At 40.8% G+C, this 21,533-nt stretch overlaps 1 protein-coding gene across 1 annotated transcript in view; it reads left to right on the forward strand.

Annotated features, from left to right (window-relative positions):
* PKNOX1 (PBX/knotted 1 homeobox 1) overlaps nt 1-8,664 on the forward strand; it is a 31,219-nt gene extending 22,555 nt beyond the window's left edge. The window contains exons 7-11 of the mRNA XM_009891348.1: nt 632-729; nt 3,981-4,109; nt 5,132-5,208; nt 6,827-6,999; nt 7,957-8,664. Of these exons, the coding sequence (XP_009889650.1) occupies nt 632-729; nt 3,981-4,109; nt 5,132-5,208; nt 6,827-6,999; nt 7,957-8,168 (689 nt within the window). The 3' untranslated portion in view covers nt 8,169-8,664. The remainder of the gene's footprint in view (nt 1-631; nt 730-3,980; nt 4,110-5,131; nt 5,209-6,826; nt 7,000-7,956) is intronic.
* The last annotated feature ends 12,869 nt before the right edge of the window (nt 8,665-21,533 follow it).

Raw genomic sequence — 21,533 nt, forward strand, 5'->3', positions numbered from 1 at the left:
GTGCTGCTAGTGCACGGAGATGACAATGGAACCGAAATGTCTTATCTTGCTTCTAAGCAAGATTTTAAAACAAACAGGAGAAAATGCCTTGACTCAAATGCAACAAAGCAATGCATTGTGCCCCTGCAGCATATACTTGCAGACAGGTTAACCTGAGACACGATATGTGCTTTGTGGCTTTGGTGCCCAAGAACCCCTATGCACTCACCAAGATTCTGTCACCTTACTTGCCGCAAACATTTAAGTGTCACCCAGCTGGCTGCCCTAACCAGCTAATGCACATAGGTGTGGTTTTGATGTTGTGACCCTTGTTGGCTGAAGAGTTAGCTCAGTTAAAACAAAAAAATGGACTATTTTACAGCCTGATAGTCATGGCATTTTCCTTTGAAAGTAGATTTAGAATGCCTAAAATACAGGGAAACAAACAAATTTCATACAGAATTTTGTGGATGGGAAAAGTTTTAGCATAGCAAAGACCACATCTTACATGCTTACTAGAAAAGAATAGTGCATATATTATCAAAACTGTTGTGTTGTCTGCAGTGCTGGGGTGTGTGTGTATGTATTTAAAGAGAATAATATTTGAAGGACTTTTATTTACCTATAATCTTTGTTGCTGTTTTGTTTTAAGGGGGTACAGTGTATCAGCCAGTCACTGTGGTCACTCCACAAGGTCAGGTGGTGACACAAGCACTGTCACCTGGGACTATTCGGATCCAGAACTCTCAGGTTTGTTTCATGGGCTTCACAGAATAGTATTCTGAGTTGAAATAAATTTCACTGATTTTAAAAGTTTTGTTTTAAATTTGACACTGTCAGAATGACCTCTGTGTGCACAGGAACAGTAACAAAAGTAAAATTAATGCAAGCACTGTTATAGGAGTTACAAGTTGTATAATATGGCATAGGGTCCCAGACAGATCTCCTTGCCTTGACAAGTCATTGTAGTTCTGACCTGTTAAATATTTTTGTTTAGTGATGGCAGAAAAGTATAGATACATGAATAAAAAAAAAAAATATGAAAAAAACAATAAACAAAACCTCAAACACCCCCAAACCCAACAAACAAACAAAAAAATGCTAACCAAACAAAAAACCCCTCTGAATTAAATAGACACTTTTTCAATTATTATAACCTTTCTTATTGTTGAACTAGGTTTATGGCTGGATAGATTTACTGTATTACATTATGGTGCCACGCTGCTGTTGTCAAGAATTTGACATTTTATCATGATGGCAACCACTAGTACTGTGAAACTGTATGTATTTCAGAATTTATATATGTTGAGAAGCACTTTGCCATAAAACCTTCAAAATACTCAGTTGAGACTATGGGAGATCCTCACATTGGGCTCATTATATCATAACCTAAAAGAGTTGGTTCTAGAGAGCTCAAAGAAACAACTAAGGAAAAGGAAACATGAAAACTAGACCGTCTTCAGTTATGGAAAACATTGCTAGCTTTCTCTTGAAGCGGGAAGTAGTAAATAAAATCTTCCAGGAATCCGAAGTCAATTAAAAATGTGAATGAGGAGCTAGCATCTCCACAGCATAAAATCTGTTGGTAATCACTGACTCACTGTCTTTTCTTCTTCTTTCTTCTGACCTTTCAACCAAAAAAGTATGCTTAGAGTATTCTTCTTTTTATTAGTAGTAGCATGTATGTATTTGCCTATATTCTTCCCTAGAATGCATGCAGTTCTGTCCTCAAATACCTTTCTGAAAGAAATGTGTAAAATTACTCTCCTAGACTGAAATGTTTCTGAAGAAAAATGTTTTTTATGGTTCTGAGGGGGGAAGAAACAACAAACAAACAAAAAAGGACTTGACCTTCTATATATGGTCATATGTGGTGGTGATGAACGGAGTTAAATCTGGTTGGTGTCCAGTCACAAGTGGCATTCCCCAGGGCTCGGTGCTGGGGCTGGTTCTCTTTAATATCTTTATCAATGACCTGGACGAGGGGATCGAATGCACCCTCAGTAAGTTCACATATGACACTAAGCTAGGCGAGTGTGTTGATCTGCTTGAGAGTAGGAAGGCTCTGCAGAGGGATCTGGACAGGCTGGACCGATGGGCCGAGGCCAACAGTATGAGGTTCAACAAGGCCAAGTGCCGGATCCTGCACTTGGGTCACAACAACCCCATGCAGTGCTACAGGCTTTGGGCAGAGTGGCTCGAAAGCTGCCTGGCAGAAAAGGACCTGGGGATGATGGTGGACAGCCGACTGAATATGAGCCAGCAGTGTGCCCAGGTGTCCAAGAAGGCCAATGGCATCCTGGCCTGTATCAGGAATAGTGTGGTGAGCAGGACTAGGGAAGTGATCATCCTCCTGTACTCAGCACTGGTGCAAGTCTTATGAGGAATGACTGAGGGAACTGGGGTTGTTTAGCCTGGAGAAGAGGAGGCTAAGGGGAGACCTTATCACCCTCTACAACTACCTGAAAGGAGGTTGTAGAGAGGTGGGGGCTGACCTCTTCTCCCTGGTGACAAGTGATAGGACGAGAGGATGAGAGGAAATGGGTTCAAGTTATGCCAGGGTTGGTTTAGATTGGATATTAAGAAAATTTTTTTCACTGAAGGGGTTATTGGAATGGGGTGCCCAGGGAGGTGGTGGATTTGCCATCCCTGGAGGTGTTTAAAAAAAGGGTAGACGTGGTACTTGGGGACATGGTTTAGAAGTGGTTTTGTTAGGATAGGTTAATAGTTGGACTTGATGATCTTAAAGGTCCCTTCCAACCTCAGCGAGTCTATGATTCTACATATCTGTGGCTACTCTTGGTGTTAATAGGAATCTCCAAACCCACCTATACATAGGTTTGGACCTGCATTCCTTGTCACCCACAGGAAATCCTTGTTCAAATTCTTCTTTTTCAGTGTTTCAGAATGCTGTGGAGATAGGGGAAAAATACTGGGGGAGAGCCATTGAAAGTTCATTATAAAGCCTCCAAATACCAGCATATTATTTAGAACGTAAAACGTTATTTTGGAAATAAAAGTATGCTCCAAATATATATTTGTTATAATTTGATAGCTTAAACCTCATTTAAAACTTGTTTCATACAGGACATAGACATAATGACTGGCTTGAAGAAATTGCTCTGTATTGTCTGAAAAGCCCGATTTAGAATGATTTTGGTTATAATTATCTGAAATATAATCTCATATGCAATTTATATGCTGTTTCTTCCCATCTCTTTCTAAACGTTTAAGAACGTATTCCCTAATGTTCAGGTAACCGATGTGCAAATGATCTGATGTATCCATAGGAAGTGAAAAAGAAAGCAAAAGTGAGAAAGAAATATGACCCTTTATGAAAATAGTAAGAGTGCTGTAAAGTGATTTCAGGGTTCTACTGTATATATCTTCTTGCTCCTTGACAATTTCGATGCATTTATTTAGCAGAACCTTTAGCATCTTTCTTTGCAACTCTAGCATAACAATTAATTTTAAGTCCTTCATTTAAGTCTTACAGCTTCCATGGTTGTTTATGTTTGCACAGTGAGTATATTCAGCATTGTGTTTTTCAATTGCTCTTCACATGTGCAAATGACTACATAGGGTGACAAGGCAATCAGATCCTTAGGGTAGCGTAGATTAGTACAGAAGATCGTTAAGCTGACACATACTACATAGGTGGATTTAATTCTAAATTATAGTAAATCAGCATTTAGCTATTGTCACAAGATCACATAGGCAGCCTGATAACAGCTGTAATTCTCAAAACAGAAGTTACATGAAAAGTGAAAACTATAGAAACCTAATACAGCACTTTCCCTGGATAAAGACATTTTGGAATGCTATTGTAGGAGAGCTGCTATTGTAAGTCTTCCCTAGGAAATAAAGTAGCTTTTTATAATCGACATGCCTGAAGCCTAATTTCTTTTCATTCCTTCTATAAATGAGTTATTCATACATTGATACAGAATACTGCTATTACTATGTTAACTGCCTTATTTCTTCTAAAATTATATGTGCAGCTTCAGTTGCAATTAAACCAAGATCTAGGCATCTTGCATCAAGATGATGGCTCATCAAAAAATAAAAGAGGAGTTCTTCCCAAGCACGCTACAAATGTGATGAGATCCTGGCTCTTTCAGCACATAGGGGTAAGGACTGAACATGATCGGGAGTCACAGGTTTTTATGTAACTCTTTTATGTGGTCTCTTATGATTTTGCTTCATAAAGAAGGTGAATTTATTCTGTTCTTATTTGTGTAATCTTAGTTCAGTTTTCCCTCAAGTCATTTGGACTAGTTCCACAGTCTAATGTCGTTTGATTTATTATTATTTTAATGAGTATGTTACATTTGTACCTCATGATCTTAATAAACGTTGTTAAAAGGGATTTTTCTTTATTTTATTGTGTTGAGAACTTAATGCTCTCTACACCCTGGTTCACACCACAAGGAAAAATAGTACCATCTGTGTTTTGTGGTTTGTTTTTTTTTCTGTCGAGGAGAATTTCAAATTTTCTGGTTTTATCCCCTTTCCAGCGGTCCTTCTAATGTGTACCAAGTGTGTTACTATCTACTTGTGCTTTCAATAGAATGTATTTCCTTTGCATAAATTCTTATCCTGAAAGGATAAATGGGTCTCAAGTTGTGTCACAATGTTTAGTTGATTGATATCTACAACTATTACAACTATTTTACAACAGACAAATGATACAGGGAAACTGCGCGTACACTTCTTAAGTTACATACACTTTCTTCATCTGTTTAGTTCAGAGTAGCTTTATTTAACTAGAAAATGCTTGTCAGTACTCTCATATGACACTGCCTTTAGACAGCATAACTAATCAGATCTTATCACATGCTGTGTTGCCCAGGGATCACGCTGTTTAATAAAGACTGCTAACCCTGAGAAGCTTTTTCTTCTGAAATACACATCAGCAGTTTAATGGTATCATATACACTTTCAAGGATAAAATCAGTTTTCTGTTGTAAAGCAGTCTTTGTTAAATGCTTTTTATCTATAAAAGTTTGTGAGGTTTCTAAAGTTTGTTTTTTAACGAGTCAGATGGTCTTAATCTAGCAGCTTGAATCAATTGTAATAAAGGAGTCCTTATTTTTGATGAGGAGATGAAACAAGCTTATGCCTTTTTTGTTTGCTTTTTTGTCTGGTCTAGCATCCATATCCAACAGAGGATGAGAAGAAACAGATTGCAGCACAAACGAATCTGACACTACTCCAGGTTAACAATTGGTAAGAGCAACAACTCTTACTTAATGCCTGTTTTCTCCAAATGCTTACAACATAGAGAAATTGTCAAGAGTATAACTTGGACATCTGGAGTTGAACTTACTGTTCTACATATGTTACAAAATACGTATAAAAATACAAGAATTATGCACTGATACACAAGCATATTATTTTTATAGTAAGGTATAGTTACACTTGTGCCATTTAAATTATGTAAGGACTGCAGAAAGCTTTGCAACATTAAGGTATTACATTCTGTTCTATTGCTGAAAGAGGTGGAAGGACTCTTGTGTCTCTTCTGCCAGTAAAAAAAATTGAAGTTGAGAGGATTTTAGTGGCCTGAAGCTCTGAAAAGCATTCTTTGGTAGTCGTGATTGCAAATGTTTGAGAGGTTACTGTCAACAAATACTCATTCTGCTCTTCTATCAAAGGATGCTGTCCTCTGAGCAGTGATGTCTGAATGGAGAGCGTCAGTACCTCAACTACTTCAGTTCATGGTTCAACATGTTTTAGCATGTCTTATCTTTAATAGAAGTTTAAGATAATACACCTGCCCCTGCAGGAGAGGAGCGAGGGTGCTCACCTGCATTCTGCTTGTCATATTGGTTCCTAAGATTGTTGCAGCTAAGTCCAACAGGGATCTTCCTCAGATTTCAAAGATGACACTGGTTGCATGGCTGTAGAGGGGTCCAGTGGGGAAATACTCAAGACAGTGGCAGTACACTGGTTCCGAAAGTGGAACAGTGTAAGTATGCCTGTGTGACATGGTAGTAACGGCACTCTGGGATACTGGGATCCCAGTAATGTCTCTGCAGAGCATTGCGTTACACTGTGGACCTGTGAGCTGCACCCTACTTCCTTCTATTGCAGGTAAAGATGGGTCCTGGATGTGTTTTGTCAGATTTAGCAAGGGATGCTATCCTCAGTTACAGCTCCTTGCCACAGCTACCTACGTTGAAATTAACTCAATTAACTGCTGGTAGCTTAAGTGAGATGTGGTTTAAGTATTTTCTTGTTCACTAGCAGAAAGGGGAAGGGCAGCAAGTAGCATGCTAAAGTAAATGAGTGAAAATCAGGGAACAAAAAGGAATTGGGAAAGACCTGAAAAATGTGTTTGCTGTTGTCTCCTGGATCAGGAACCAGACCTTGGAGAGCCAGGGAGCCAATAAAATAAGTAATGCAGGAGCTTAAGGAAGTAAATGAAACCAGACCAAGCAAACTAGGTTAGACAGGCTAGATTTTAGGTGAACCCTAATGAGAGGAGTATCAGCTTTCTGAGCTCTGCTGTCAGCAAGTTTTCTGGTGCTTAGTTTTTAATAAGATCTTGAAGTGTACATCTGTCATGCTGTCTGGAGGATTTCCCCTTCTGAGGTGGGGGAAAAATTGCTGCTAGCAGCAAAATGATACAAGTACTTTCTTAGCTCGTTTGCCAAAATCAAAGGATGACAGTGTTCTAGGAGCAGCTTTACATGTTGAAAAGGATGTCAAGCCAACCTGGTAGGGAGAAGACTTTATATTCCTAATTTTTTTTTTCCCGCTGTATACTTTGTGAATCTGAGAGAGAGAGAGAGAATTTACAGCCAAATGGTCATAAGTACTTCTTGCCTTTGATTGTGTTTAGGTTTATCAATGCTAGAAGGCGAATTCTTCAGCCGATGCTGGATTCCAGTTGTTCTGAAACTCCAAAAACAAAGAAGAAAACAGCTCAGAACCGACCAGTTCAGAGGTTCTGGCCTGACTCCATTGCCTCAGGAGTTGCTCAGCAGCAATCTAACGAGCTCACAATGTCAGATGGTAAGGAGAACTGGCTAAACCACAGATAATAAAATTAATTCCTCTGTAACAGGGAAATGGAGGGTTTAATGCTTTTTGGGGGAGGGAGACTTCCTGATATATCAATATAAATGTGTTTTTAATCTGGAAAAAGATAACAAATGTGTCAGTTTTTCCCTTTTCAAAAAATTTATGTGTTTTGAGGGGTGTTTTCTTGGAATTTATGTTGAGAGATGGTTACTTTTGTTTCAAGAGTTATGAAACAATAGAACAAGTGCAACTAAGTTCTCTCAGTATGTGTATGTACATCAGTAGCGTTCTGTTTGATTACCAGTATTGGACTGCAATTTCAGTTTCATCCATCCTGTTCACGTTCCTTTCACTGTTGCTAGAGGGACTGAGCATCTGCAGTTTTCTATATGCCTTGTGTATTTCAGGTAGAACATTAAGAAGCAGAGAAATGTAATAGAGCCTCCAAAGACTTTGAAGTAACTTCCTTAGCATCAGATCAAACAAATAAGCTCGATTTAAGAAAGATAAATAACTGCTTTAATCTCAGGACGATCCTTTCTGTCCTGCTGCCTTATTCCTTTCCAGTTTGTAGTAGCTTTTCCCTCAGCCTCCGCTGGATCTGACAACAGCTTTATCCATTTAAGTCACCTTGAATCTCTGAACACTCCCATTTTTTTGGCAACGAATTAAGCTGGAATACTTTGCAGAAGTGGTCTTGTGATAACTTGATTGGAGAATTGCTATAATGGGTATCCATAACACAGCTAAGTTTAAGATTCCTGGCCAACTTAATTCTGGCATTTCCTGATAGTCAAGCATTTGACAACCTATATGGCTTTTGTTTTAATTTAGTTCCTTAGGTTTTCTTCCTGTTGATTAGAAACAAACTCTGTTGTATATAAATATGTATTACTTAAAAGTAGAAACCAAGAAAGATGCTAAAGTAATACAATTGTGCTTCTCCAGGTGCTGTTGTAACAATTACAGCTCCAGTCAACATGAATGTAGACAGTCTCCAATCTTTGTCATCCGATGGTGCTACTTTGGCTGTTCAGCAAGTTATGATGGCAGGGCAAAGTGAGGATGAGTCTGTAGACAGCGGTGAAGATGATGGAGGAGATCTCTCAACAACAAATATCAGTGGGCTGGTCTTGGATAACAGCGATTCTCTGCAGTAGGAAGCAAGAGAGTGTGACAAAATGTTTAGGAAAAAGAATGGACTGACTGACTGACTGTTTTTATAGTTTGCACAGCAAACATTTTACACAAGTTTTATTTCTAATATGTTTTATATGTAGATATAGAAGGGTGCACTTTTTTGTATTTCATAGTAAGCTTAAAGAGTGTTTTTGCAGGTGCAGCAACTTCTTTCAAATGTGTTTTTTCGTTTCTTTTCCTTTTCTTATTTCAGAAAATTATATCTAGTAATATAAAGAACCACGTAAGCACCCCTTTGTTCTATGAATTGGAAGTGCTGCAATTTCTAAAGAATTATGCAGTTTCAATTAGTGCTGTTATTTAACACAGCTCTTGATGGGCAGGTGATGTAAATTTAAAGCATGTGACACTAGTGTGTGGAACTTGATCATTAAGTTAGATGCATATATTTGAAAGATGCTTCTGCACCTTAAAAACTGCTAGTCTGAGGTGGACAGCAACACACATAAAAAGAAAATGTTGATGTGTGATTCAGTAGCGAATGTATGGCAATTTAAATAAGTTTAGTTTCTCTCATAGTCCGTGAGCCTGTTTATCATTTGCTATAAAAACTCCTATTTTTACCTTGTCGGGGTTATTGGATAAAAAATATTTTTATAAATTCACTAGGAATTGGGATGACGACTGTATTAAGCAGGAGGGAAAAAAAAAATTTCCAGAGGGGAAAAGTAAATGCTTAGTATTCCTATTTGGAAGGTCTGAAAACTGACCAAATTTAATAAACAAGCTAGCATTCTATGATTCTCAGCTATCCCACAGTGATATACTATATTTGATAATCGCATAAGAAAGGCCCACTGTTTGATGGGATTTTGATATTGTCAAACATTGATTTATATTATGTGTAAGCTAATATTCAAATTACATTAACTCTGTATTTAGACTTGTATCTGAAGATATTTGCTAAATGAGTATTCAGGTAAGTAAATTCAAATACCCACAACTTTTCCAGTTATTAGAGAAATTTAACAGCTTATAGTTTGTACAACTGAATCTGAAAAATGCAAAGTTGCCTTGAATTGTGCTATCACTCTGCTATTTTATTGCATTTGAGATATTTTCCCCTAATACAAAAAGAAATATAACATGGATTTATATAAAATTTCTTCACATCTGAAGGGTACTACCAGTATATACAGCAGGCTTTATTAGAGTAGAAAATCCTTGTGTGTCATTTAAAAACTAAGAGCTAATGATGAAAACACTTTTTTTTGTGGTAACAGTTCATTTCTTTTTTCCCCAAAGTTTGGAGTCTGTGTCTATCTATCCATGAACACTTCTGGAACTACGTATTTCCGCTTGTTAAGTACAAATAATAGACTCCAAGAGTCTCGTGGTAAAATCAATGTCCTCTTTTCCCCCTGTCCATTTGTCACAATGTTGGGTTAGATCAAAGTCAGAACTTCATTCTGATTTAGATCAAATCTAGTTGCATTTCTAATGCAACAGGGGAAAAGATGTTAGCTTTTAGAATCTTTAGACATTGTGTTGGAACAAAGCCCTTTGACAGATGCAAATGTTTAATTGAATACTTAACTTCTGCTTTACAAAACACTCGAGCAAGTGCTTAGGTCTCATTGATTTCAGTAGGATCAATGCATGTACTTTTTGACATGCTTAAACGGTTGGAAGCTGGTCTTTAAAGATTGTCTTCCAAGGCAAGTAGAAGTTGGTATGAAAAAAAACTTTGGAAAGAATTGTCAATAGGACTGGCATACATACATGGAGAATAATACTAGTTTTCAATGACTAGTAGCTGTTTTGAAACATTGGCATTGAGTTTTACTCACCACAAGTGGTGTTTCTGCTGTGGCTTTCGCTTATTCCTGGCTGAGGATCTTGCTTCTTAGTTCAAATGCTGTAATGATCTACTCCAGCTGGAGTGGTAATTTCTAAAGAATGTGTTTTCTTCTAACTTTTCTGCTTTGCCACTAATGTGCCATGTTTGAAGAGCATAGTAAATGAATAATGAAAGATTTAATTAGGAGGGCTTTGACACAGCATAACTATCTCAAAGGCTATTGTAAAATCCAGTTTGACCCCAAAACATTTTAAAAGATAGCTATCGTATAGAAATGATGCTCCTTTGGAAACATTCAACATACTGCTCCCACAAAGGATACCTGAGATGCCTAGAACCAAGAGACAGATTCTGTATTTTTCTTTTTAGTTATTTTTTATTTAACTCCATAAGTGCTTCATCCCCACCTCAGTTTCCGTTACAGAGTAGGTTATATTTGTTGATTCGTTTGGGCGTTTTATTCAGCTACCCTTGTTCATGTTTAACAGTGCATTAATCCTTGTACTTCTAGCACATAGGCAGATTTATAGTCTGCTCCTCAGTGTGTCCAGGCCTACAGACAAATATGTGGTTTTCCAAATCAACCTATGCTGCAGGAACAGGCCATTTCTCACGATCTCCTTTCCTTCCCTGACCAGTTGGCGCTGCCTCAGATATACCAGCAGAGCTTCCTCCAGCCTGCTTTGAGGTAGTGCAGAAAGCAGCTGAGCTGGCAGATCTGTTGGGGTAGCACGTAGCCAGCAGTGAAGGGAAGGGTAAACCAAAACGGGCAAAAAAAACTTTTGTGGTTTGGAGATAATGTGGCAATGGGCATTTGCCCACACTTCAAAACTATGAGAATTGAGAACTTAAAAGGAGAGAAGGTATTAAAACAATTTAATATCTATTCAGCTGGCTGGAAGTGGGTTCAGGAATATGTAGTTTATGTGCTGCTTGGAACCCAATTGGAAACAACCAGGCATCAGAGTTTGCAAACTTCTGAAAGTTTATTTTTCAGAAAGAGACCATTATCTGGTTAGCTTTTTTTTTTTATTCCTCCCACCTTCCATGCAGCAGAAGTACTGTGAAAGGGGGAATATGGAATAGTTTTACTGTCAAATCATAAACATAAAAACATAGGGATTTGAATTCCTAAAACTGAAAAGGCTTTACCATGTAGTCAAAGGTATTGCTTAACATACGGAACTCAAACTTTGTCTTTTAATGCAGTGAGAATTCTGTAGTGGGTATGAACTGCACGGAAGTGCTTGATTTCCCCCCCCTCCAATTTAAACAAAAAAAAAAATAGTGTCCTTCCTTTTTTGCTGTGTAAGAAAGATTGCTGGTTTAAGTAAAGCATCACTCTTCAGGAAAGGTACATGTTTACATTAGGTAAAAAGTCTTTATAGGGGACCTAACTTTAAACCCACATATAATTCCCCACTTCGCCCCTAATTACAGTCATGTTCTTATGCAATAGAACTAATTTGTTTTTAAAATCAATGTAATTCTTCTGCACTTATGATTAATGAAACTTTTAAAATTTTTTCAATGTAATCCAACCCAAAACAGGGTTGTCAGTCCAATTCTTCCAAGATTTCTGTAACAGGCAAGGCAATTCCTTGTTGTTCTTTAACTTTAGAAACATTGTGGGTTTTGTAAATCAATTCTGCCTTGATCGGGATATATTTTTAAATGACTGTTCCAAAGAAATAATCATGTTGGAAAACACTTAGAATTGACAGGCATGGCTTTGGCTCTGCAGAGAGTTTCCTAGATCTGGATATTGGGTGAAAGCGGAATCCTGCTGACCTCAGTGAAATTCCATGAGGCTGCATTTACCTGCAAGAGAATTGGTTCCCTGTTCTGGTCCCTGATCGCTATTGGGAACCTTTTGGAGAGCCCTCCAATTTTATCTTGCCTGCATACCTAGGTTTTCTTCCAGGCTATGGACAAAGGGCTTAGAATGGCAGGAATTCATATTGACCTGGTGTGTACCACATTCATTTTGATGTTCAAAATATGGCCAGAAAGCAGACCTCCACTGAGGAATTAGTTCCCTGTTCCTGTGCGTAGAAAGTAGCTTCAGGTTTATGAATATTCTAGTGGAGTAGGGCCACAAAGACAATGCATGAATAATATATCTATTCATTTCTCTAATCACATGGAAAAAGAATTAGAAGGGAGTTCAGCTTCCTGACTTCATGAACTTGACAGCCCAGAGGATGAAACAAAGCCTTTCCAAGGGGTGGTAGTTTCATAAAAACCATTAGACTTGTAGCACTTAAACAAACAAAAACCCAAACACCCTGGGATTTTGAAAAGTTGGAACACATGCATTTAATTGTAATTGAAGTTGACTGAAGTCTTATTTTCTGAAGCTGAGTCGTCTTGGGAGAAAAAAATGAACAAGTATTTGTCTATGCAAGACATAAATGTCAAAAATGTGTGAATTACCCATTTTTAGGTGCTGTATTGTTACTGTCTTTCTGACTTCTGTTACTTTGATTACTCTTTTAAACCTTTCAGCCTTATATTCAGCTTAGTTTTTAGAGTTGAATAGGCAAAATGTAGTTTTGAAATCCTGTTGGAAATGTAACTAACCTTCATTCCCTCATGAAAATCTCGCATGTTAAACAATTAAGTGAAATGTTTTGGTTTCCTAATAATAAATTCAAACTCTCACCACCTCCTAAAAACAGAGCATATCCATGAAAACGCAGGTTTAATTGTAGTGTGCAAATGATCAAATCATCAGCATTGTGCTGAATACACTTTGCTCTTTACTGTTCGGGGTAGCTGAATAGTAAAGCAGGTTGGTTTTGCCAAACTCCAACTTAGGGTGGGTTCCTTCCCTCCCCACCCCCGCCCTTGGCTTGCTAAACCTCCTTCACATCGGTTTTGGGTTGTTTCATTTTTAAGTCCTAAAAGTAACTTGTTCATCCAGTGTGAAGTGGAGTGAAATTGGCACTAATGTGCTTATAAGTGATTGCCCAAATCATGTTATTTGCTAATTCTGGTCACCTGGAAATATAAAAACTTGTTCCTTTTCTGTGATTTAGTTCTTTAGGACCTGCTGAGTGATCACGGCTGGTTTTGCCAGGGAAATGCAAAGTGCAAGGAAGCAATGAAATGCCTTACCAATCTTGTAGACTACTATAAAGATACTGACTTCACGTTAATAGAATCCAGTGTTTTCAGATCGTGACAGAAATTGCCCATAAATCTTTCCATGGGTTAGTGACCCATGTATAGATGGTTGGTCTATACAATCGACAATCTTTAAAATGTGAACTCTTTAACTTTTGTTTTCCGTGGTTGGTAAGGGATTTTGAAGCAACTGATCTATCAAGGGATAAAATTAAAAATTAGAATATGGTTCATGGATGACTTATTTTTACACTACTATTCCCTGTGAACTGAGAAAGCACATTTTTAAAGCAAAGCATTGGCATTACTTTAATATTAACAGTATTTTTGGCTGAAAGACAAATATGTTTTCAAGAAATCTTGAGTATAGTTTCGAACGAGTTAACCAGTTCTTGGCCGGGGACAATCCTTGGCCTTTTTATTTGTTTGGGTTTTCTTGTTTATGCAAATGAAGAAAAATGTTTACTAGTTCTTACCAGTATGGGGATTTTTATTACGCTTTTGTAATGCAGGGGCAGCTTTGATGAAAGAAAGAATTAGCGGGTAAATAGTCCATAATGTGTGTGACCTTGGGGGTTTTTTTGTTGTTCTTTCAAAATTGTTAATTAAAATGGCATGGACATCAAGCTTTCAAGAATGGTTCCAAACCTATATGGTAGCGATGTGTTTGAAGAGACTTCCCCTAGTGCAAGTCCCATGTGTTAACATGTTCAGCCAGGTAGACTGTAACACATCTGTAAAATTACCGTGTTCTACTAGATAAGAAATCATCAGGATACGAGCAGCCTTTTTATTACAAGATAGCGATTCTTCTCTAGCTAGAAACTCAAACTCGTTTCATCCAGTGCGTATGAGTCTTACTCGGCAAAGGCAAAGACAGACGTGGTGCCCTGAAGATAAAATGTACTTCTGCTTAGTGCTGAAGCTGTATTTATTCCTACTCTCGCTTCCCCAGCGTCTGGCATAGGGACATCCAGGTGTGATCCCCAAACAGTACAGCCCCGAGCCCCGCACACCTGGCTGAAGGGGTCCTGCCCAGGACTGTGCTGGCGAGAGCTGGTGCAGCCTCCTGATGCCGTTCCAAACTTTTACAGCTTTTTACTCACTCCAGAACATGTTCCTAAGGGTTTTGAATCATATTTTGGTTTTGAAGGGTTAATCTGTGGTTAACTGAGTAGTGTGTGTTCTAGACACGGGAGTATCTGATCATTTCTTTGCCTGACATTAAATGAGTGCCTGAGAATAACTCCTGGTGATGTCGTTGGACGTAGTTTCAACTCCACTGCTGCCAGGGAGCAATTTTTTCCTTAATCTGAAGAGAATAAAAAAACAACCAACCAACCAAAAAAAACCCCCTGCAAAGCAGATTTTTTTTTCACCTAAATTATGTCCAGTATAGTGTATTCCTAGTCCCTTTGTTTCAAATTCCCCTGAAAGATGAACCCCCTTCTTCCAGAAGGCTTACAGGCATTAGAGGCATAGTCATAAGCAGCCGATGAGCATGTTTGCTTTTGTGGAGCTCCTGTTTACAAACCAGTAATCCTTTAGTGTGCAATTTAGGGCTGTTTCTAAATGACCCTCTTTGTGGAAAACCAGAGCAATATCCTCAATGCTAAACCCAGGGAAAAAAAACTCCACGCACCCTGTAAGATGAGGATGTAAAATGAGATAAGTTTGGGACACATACTAGGTACTACGTTATTTATTCAAAATCTGTGTTTAAATTCATGCAAGTTGAGTGTCTGCAAGGTATGCAGGATTAAGGCTGTGGTGTATTTAAAAAAAAAAAAAAAAAAAAAAAACAAAAAAAACCCACAAACAAAACCAGCAACAAAATAAAATTACAAACCACCACTGAGATACCCTACTAAAATCTGAAAGCAGTGTGTCCTTTGTAGGTGGGGCTTCATTTGTCTTCCTGATGCAACTAAGATGTGGTCTAGAGCTTATGAAAGAACTGGGGAAAAGCTCCTGTGGCTATTTGTCACCTCTGTTGGTCTGTGGACTTTGTGTCGCTCCTGGCACAAGTCAGAAGGTGAGGCCCATGGACCTACTCGTGGCCATTATTCCTGGCACGCTTTTTGTTAAGTTGATCGCTGAATCCTAAAATACAGACTGATGCATAGACTAAATGTGAATGTGGTAATAAAATTTAATTTAGAGACAATCGATCCAAGCATGTTTAAACTTATATTTGTAATAGTCATGACAAATACACAGATCATGCTTAAAATACTAGTGATTGACTTGCATGCAATTTTTGCTGTGCCCCCCCCACCCCACAGCCTTTCACTGGGGGCTACAAACCCCAGAGACTCTCTCGACACTCAGCAGATTCTGTTTGCTATACGTTTCTGCATAGCTCAGTTTATAACCTGGTTTGGTCTTTAAGGTTTAGCCTGCTTCCTTTCCGCAGAGGCTTGCATGCAGCGGAGGCAAGGGCACGTGAACTATATGTGCAATCGCATAATCAGAATCTATGACTGCGCAGGTACTGATTTTTCTAAGATACTTAGGAGGTAAGCGGTTCCATGGGTGAGATCCAAATTAAGGCCGGGAGGGAGAGACACAATATTGCTGTTACTGGTATCTCACTGTATTTTTATATTGGAGCAAGAGGGCGATTTTTTTTTATTTTTTTTTTTTTTTTTCCCCTGGGTGCACAAAAGGACTATTTTGCACAGCTGATTCTGATTAACTTTCTTAACTCAATTCTGTAGCTGGTTTGAGACCTGAAAGCTTCTGAAAAATTTAAGAAGCATCATCAAATGAAACTTGGAGGTTTTGAGGAACTGGGTTGGCATTTGTTAGGCAATACCTGCGCTGTCTTTTCAGCTTTTCAGATGCTGGAAGAAACACTACTCCTGACTTGTAAACGCAGTGACACTTTAAGCAGCTACAGAAGTAACAATTTTCTTCTGAAATCCTCCATTCTGCTTTCAAACAACTGTTTTAATATTCCTGTTCTCTCCCTTGCCCCCCTCCCCTTTCTTTTTTTCTTTGAAAGCGGGCAACAATTAATCCTTGATTACATACCCTAGACTTTTTCTGTGTCTCTTGAGCGTTTGAATGGTGAATAGCATTGAATAATGACTCCGCAAATCACTCCCGAGATCCGAAGCCAGCTTCGCTGGAAAAAGCCCAATAACTTCGCAGGACTGAGTTGTGGATGCTGCTAGGAATGCAGAATCGGCATGGTAACTAAAAATAAGCTGTCTTTAGCACAGATAAACAATGCTAAAGCTAAATCACTTTAGACCTAAAGCAATTTGTACATTATTTTCCCAAGTGAATGTGTGTCATTTTTGTCACGTACATGCTTTTTTTAATGTTTGTGTTTGCCCCAGTAAAAGATCTTTGGCATAGAAATGTGCATATTTTAATACTCTGCATCATAAAATACACACATCTTAGGGAAACATGCAAACCCCCTCCCTGTTAGATCATGCAAATCGTTCATTTAAAGAAATTGCACTTAATAAATGGTCAGAAAAAGCCATTTCTGCTTTAAATTTCAGAAGCAAGATACATATATATGGCATCAAGTGTGCATATTTTGAGTTTGCCCCAAAACTTCTGTCCAGTAAGTCCCTCTTCTTACGCAGCCCCTTGCTTGCTGTTCTGTAATTTTGACTAAGATGATAACCCAAGTGTCAGCTCCTCCGCTCTTACCAGAGGACATCTGGTTTAAATGCCAAATCTACATTTTTGCTCCCTCCCCCTGCCCACCCCCATGGAAGAAGGAAAGCTGTTATTTGTAACGCAGAGAACATCTAACAATCATCGCTCCTCTTATTACCAAGCAATATAGTTTGCAGTTTTCATCTAAAATACCTCCATGATTTTTCGCCGTGATAGTGAACCAAAGAGATGTGGGAAGACGTCTCATTTTAAAAATCGGCTTCGGCTCAAATGTCCTGGTGCAGGTCAACTTTTACTTCATAATATTTTTCTTTTCATGTTGACCCAACCACGTCTGTGTGTGCAAATTCAGTTATCATCCCTGTGCCGTTTGCTGGTTGGTACGTTGCATCGCTGTCGCACCAGCAGGTGCCTCAGGGCAACTGTATACGTTTAAGATTTCCTATAGGGAACACATTCAAAAGATAGTGTCAAATTCTAACTCTCTCCCTCCCCCTAAATGTTCAAGAAAAACTATTTCTAGGGGAATGTAGTCAGTCCATTACCAACACTGAGCGGGTACAGGTTAGTTAAATCAGGGGATCCTCTAGGAAACCTCTGTGCCGTTCTCTTCCTGATCAGAAATCACGAGCGCGGAACCTGCTGCAGGATCAGGATTTCTGATAATTCAAGAGCATAATACCTAGACAAAATGACATGTAGCCACCCTGCTAAAGCCTGGGGAGAGGAGCAGCAGGGATGCGAAAGCTGTTTGGTCGCCCACCCAGAAGGAATTGGCTTCTTCTGGCAGGGCGTCAGGGAAGGCAGAAGGACCCGGGGGGACACTTTTAACTTCTTGGCACTGGGTATCCTTGTCCCAAAAGGACACCTCCTAATGAGCTTTCACTCATGGATATTTTACCCTGATATTTTACAGCCTCATGAGGCAGGAACTGAGAGGGCACGTTAAAAGGACTGATGCCCAAAGCGTGGTTCCATTTAAATCAGTTATTAGATCATTAATACAACAAAGAAGGGCCCCGTCAGTTCCACAAATAACTAAGCAGCAATGATCTTTTTACAAAGTTATGGGACACTGAAGAACACAAACATATCCCCCCCCCGACTTGATTGCGCTGTATGTAAAATGAGTTCTTTTTAGGAGCCACAAATTTCAGCTTTTTGACTCCATTTTCAGGGCTAATTTAGGGCTGCACAAGAGTTTGTATGCTGCTTTGAACTTGAGAGATATGTGTCACTCCTTACCTGCAAGCAGGTGCCTACCTGCGAGGCAAAGTCACAGTGACCGTGCGAATGGGCAGCCACAACGCTGCGCCGTCGTCCGGACTGTGGGGAAAACCTGACCTACCAGCACTACCGTGTCCAAAACGTAGAGAAGCACGCGGGTGATTAATTTTGGGGAATCCAGGACAACACCCATTCAAATAAAGTGTGCTAAAAGCCAAGACGTTAAACCTTGATGAATAAATTCTGACAACTGAGTGGTGCATTGCCTTTGAACAGGTTTTCTTTTCTTTTCTCCTTGTGCTGGTGCAGCTGTTCATGGAAAAAAAACCCCATCATGTGGCGACTTATTTCAGTGTCATGAAACATAGACAGAGATCCTGTGGGGCTTCCAGGCAGAGGCCAGAGGTGCAGGCTGTCCTCAAATCAGAGATGGTGGCAGCGAGAAGAAGGTGTTCACCACCTCCAAGGGACAGCTTGGAAAGGAGCCGGCGGGGACTTTTTTGCCCAGATGTTTGAAGAATAACTCCTTGTTGTTCCCATGGTGACCCTGTATATAGAGCATTCACACAAAGCCGGTATTATTCAGAGATTGCCGTCTGCTGGTCATTCTCTCTTGTTGAAAGGTTATCAGTCACGCAAGGGGAGGGGGGAAGCGGTGCGACAGATAAGATGTGTGACAAAGGATAAACCACCTCAGCAGACCGCCATCCTCCCCAGGCGACAAGGAGTCTGCCCAAATCACTCGTGACTCCCTCCAAACAATCACTGCCCGCTTGCAAAAACTCATCACTACGCTTGCAAAAACCCATCCTGATTGCCTTAAATGCTTGGCAAACCCAAATGAGCAGTAACCCCACGGACTAAAATACTCACACCTTGCAAGTGTATACAGGATGTGAATTCGTTCAGCTATTTGTAAATAACTGGACAGCGTGTAATTAAAACCTGCAATGGGAGAAATTTCTCGCGCTGTTGGCTCCAGCAGCAGCAGGGGATGTCTGGTGTCTGGTCCGTAAGGTGACAGTGAGCTTTAACCTTATTAAAAACTAAGAGATTTTTTTGACCCTTCAAAGGGAGAAGAGCGGAAGGGGAAGGGATGCCGGGAAAATCCCCCTTCCCTGTGACAGAAACACGTCCTCTGGGAGCAGGGCAGGTTTGTGCGTGATGCACAGCTCCACTTGTGCTGGAGATGGGGAGCCCTGGCAGCTGGCCGGACCGGGAGCACAGAGCAGACGGATGCACAGACACCCTCACTGCTTCAGGAGGACCATTTCTGACCCCCTCCCCACAGCTCAAATGCAGGAAAATCCCTGGTGGAAGAGCTGTGTTGACTATGGCAGGATCGATGTCAGTTTATATCCTGAGTCGTCGTCTGCCTTCTGTAGTAACATCTACCTCGGGAGACCAGGGGACAGTAAGAGGTGGTGTTTCCTAACCTTCTTACTTGTCACATGGGATGAGTTTCTCAACCCCGAACTGCAAAGCCAGCGCTGCAGAAATTGCTGACCACCCGAACATGACTCAACTTGGTGCCTCCCGTGGTTTTCCATGTTGAGCGGGAGGGAGCACACGGTGGCTTTTGTGAGGCCATGTCACCTCTCAGTGTGCAGCGAGCACCCTTCCTCACCCACACCAGCCCTCAGCTTCACTGTGGTTTTCTGCAAATCACACAGACAGGAGGCCAAACTGCCGAGCACTTCGGCTCAGCAGGGCCAGTGATGGCCACAAGGGTCATCCCGCCAGCGGGGACAGGACAGGGAGCTTGCCAAGGTCAGGTGCCTGGGGGGGACATTTTCCCTGTTAAAGACGTCCTTCTTCTCTTCTGCTCCCTTGCTTCCCTGTCCCCACAGCAGCACATGGCAGGACCAGGTCAAGGAGGTATCCCAGCTGCCCTGGCTCCCTTATGTCCCCAGCACATCCCTTTCATGTGTTCTCAAACTTCCCAGTGCAAGGCACCAAACGAGCATGGCCCAGTTAGTCCTCAAGAGCCCTCCAGCCTCAAGAAAAGTCCATGTTGGGGGTCCCAGCCCACTACCAGCCGAGGGCCATCGGTGGGGTGGCCATGCAGAAAGGGACAGTGCAGCCACTCGAAAGCCTTATGCCCCTGGCCAAGCTTTGGGGTGCAGTGGCTTTTTATGTGCTGAACTCTCACATCTCCAGCCAAGGCTCACCAGAACCCAGGGCAGGGTCACGCTCTGACAGCCCCAAGCGATGGGGATCCTCGTTTTGTCTTGAAAACCAAATTTGCCTCTTCCCTATAACTTTTTTCTAACCTTTCACCTGAATCTCATCTGCTCACTGTTTTTTTGCAGTCAACCAGCATCAGACAGAGCATTAGAGAGGAATATGAAAAGAATCCAGGCGGTACGTTTAATGTTTCCAGGTATACCTGCGGCCGAGGTGGCTGGAGAGAGGCTCACTTGCCCCAGGTAACACCAGCTAATGCATGAGGAAAGTATATGCGTGCTTATCAGTAAAGTTTTCAAAAGTTTATTGTTAAAATTGATTTTATTCAACACCTTGAAGGAACACAATTAACACTTGTTAACTTCTCAGCCTGATGAAGCTGTTCTTTAATACAATGTCCTTCTACATATATATACATATATATGTATGTGTGTATATATTTATGTATGTCAAAGCGTTCACAAGATGCAGTTCTGCCATACGCTGTGTCTCCAGCAGCTGTAAGGGGAGACCAAGAGTGAGGAGGACACAGTCACTGACATGCAATTTGGGGTAGTCGTGCTAAACTGGGACGCAGCAGGTGCTGACAACAGGATCAGCCCTGGGTAACCACTTCATCGAGGTGGCTGTGAAGGACTGACCCTTGACGGCCAGCATCCTTTACAGCTTGGCTCTGGACGATGGAGGCACGAGAGGCGTTTGCCTCCTCCTAAGCACACAGTCATGTGCTAACCCACCTAGTCCTCCCACCTTCAAAGAAAGCCTGGAGAGGGGCAGGCCAGCCAGTCTTCTGGTTCTGGTCCCACCACTTTGAATTTGATGGAATTACAGGAAGCAAAAACCTGGATCCTGGGAGGAAGTTTGTTCAGTGAGTTGAGTTAAGGCCGTGCGATCTACACAGTATATAAACACAAACACATACAAAAGCACAATCATCTTACAAATAAATAAATAACTGCATTTGTTCCCGTTACATGCTAGCAGCAATCTAACCTCTCCTAGCCCACCGCCATGGAACAAACCTTACCACAAAGAAAGCTCACCCGCTATAGACGCTTTATAAATGACATACAATGTGGCACCTCTCTGGCGCTCCGTGGCACGGCCAAATTCATCGCCGAGTCCTCTCTAGGGCAGTTTGAACCATTTAACAATTTTTCAGCGAGGATGCCCCGAGGTGCAGAAAGCCTTCTGCTGCCAGAGAGGCCGCCCTCTCCTCCTGCCCTGGGCCGGCCGAGGGGAGAGGTTCACTCCTTGCCACTGCATCGCAGCCGGCCACCCTGGGGGGGGCAGGTGCAGATGCGGGTGCCCCGCTTGGTGACGGTGGCCGCGGGGCCCC

Source organism: Charadrius vociferus, unplaced genomic scaffold, assembly GCF_000708025.1.
Source record: "Charadrius vociferus isolate BGI_N301 unplaced genomic scaffold, ASM70802v2 scaffold298, whole genome shotgun sequence".
Classification (NCBI taxonomy): Eukaryota; Metazoa; Chordata; class Aves; order Charadriiformes; family Charadriidae; genus Charadrius; species Charadrius vociferus.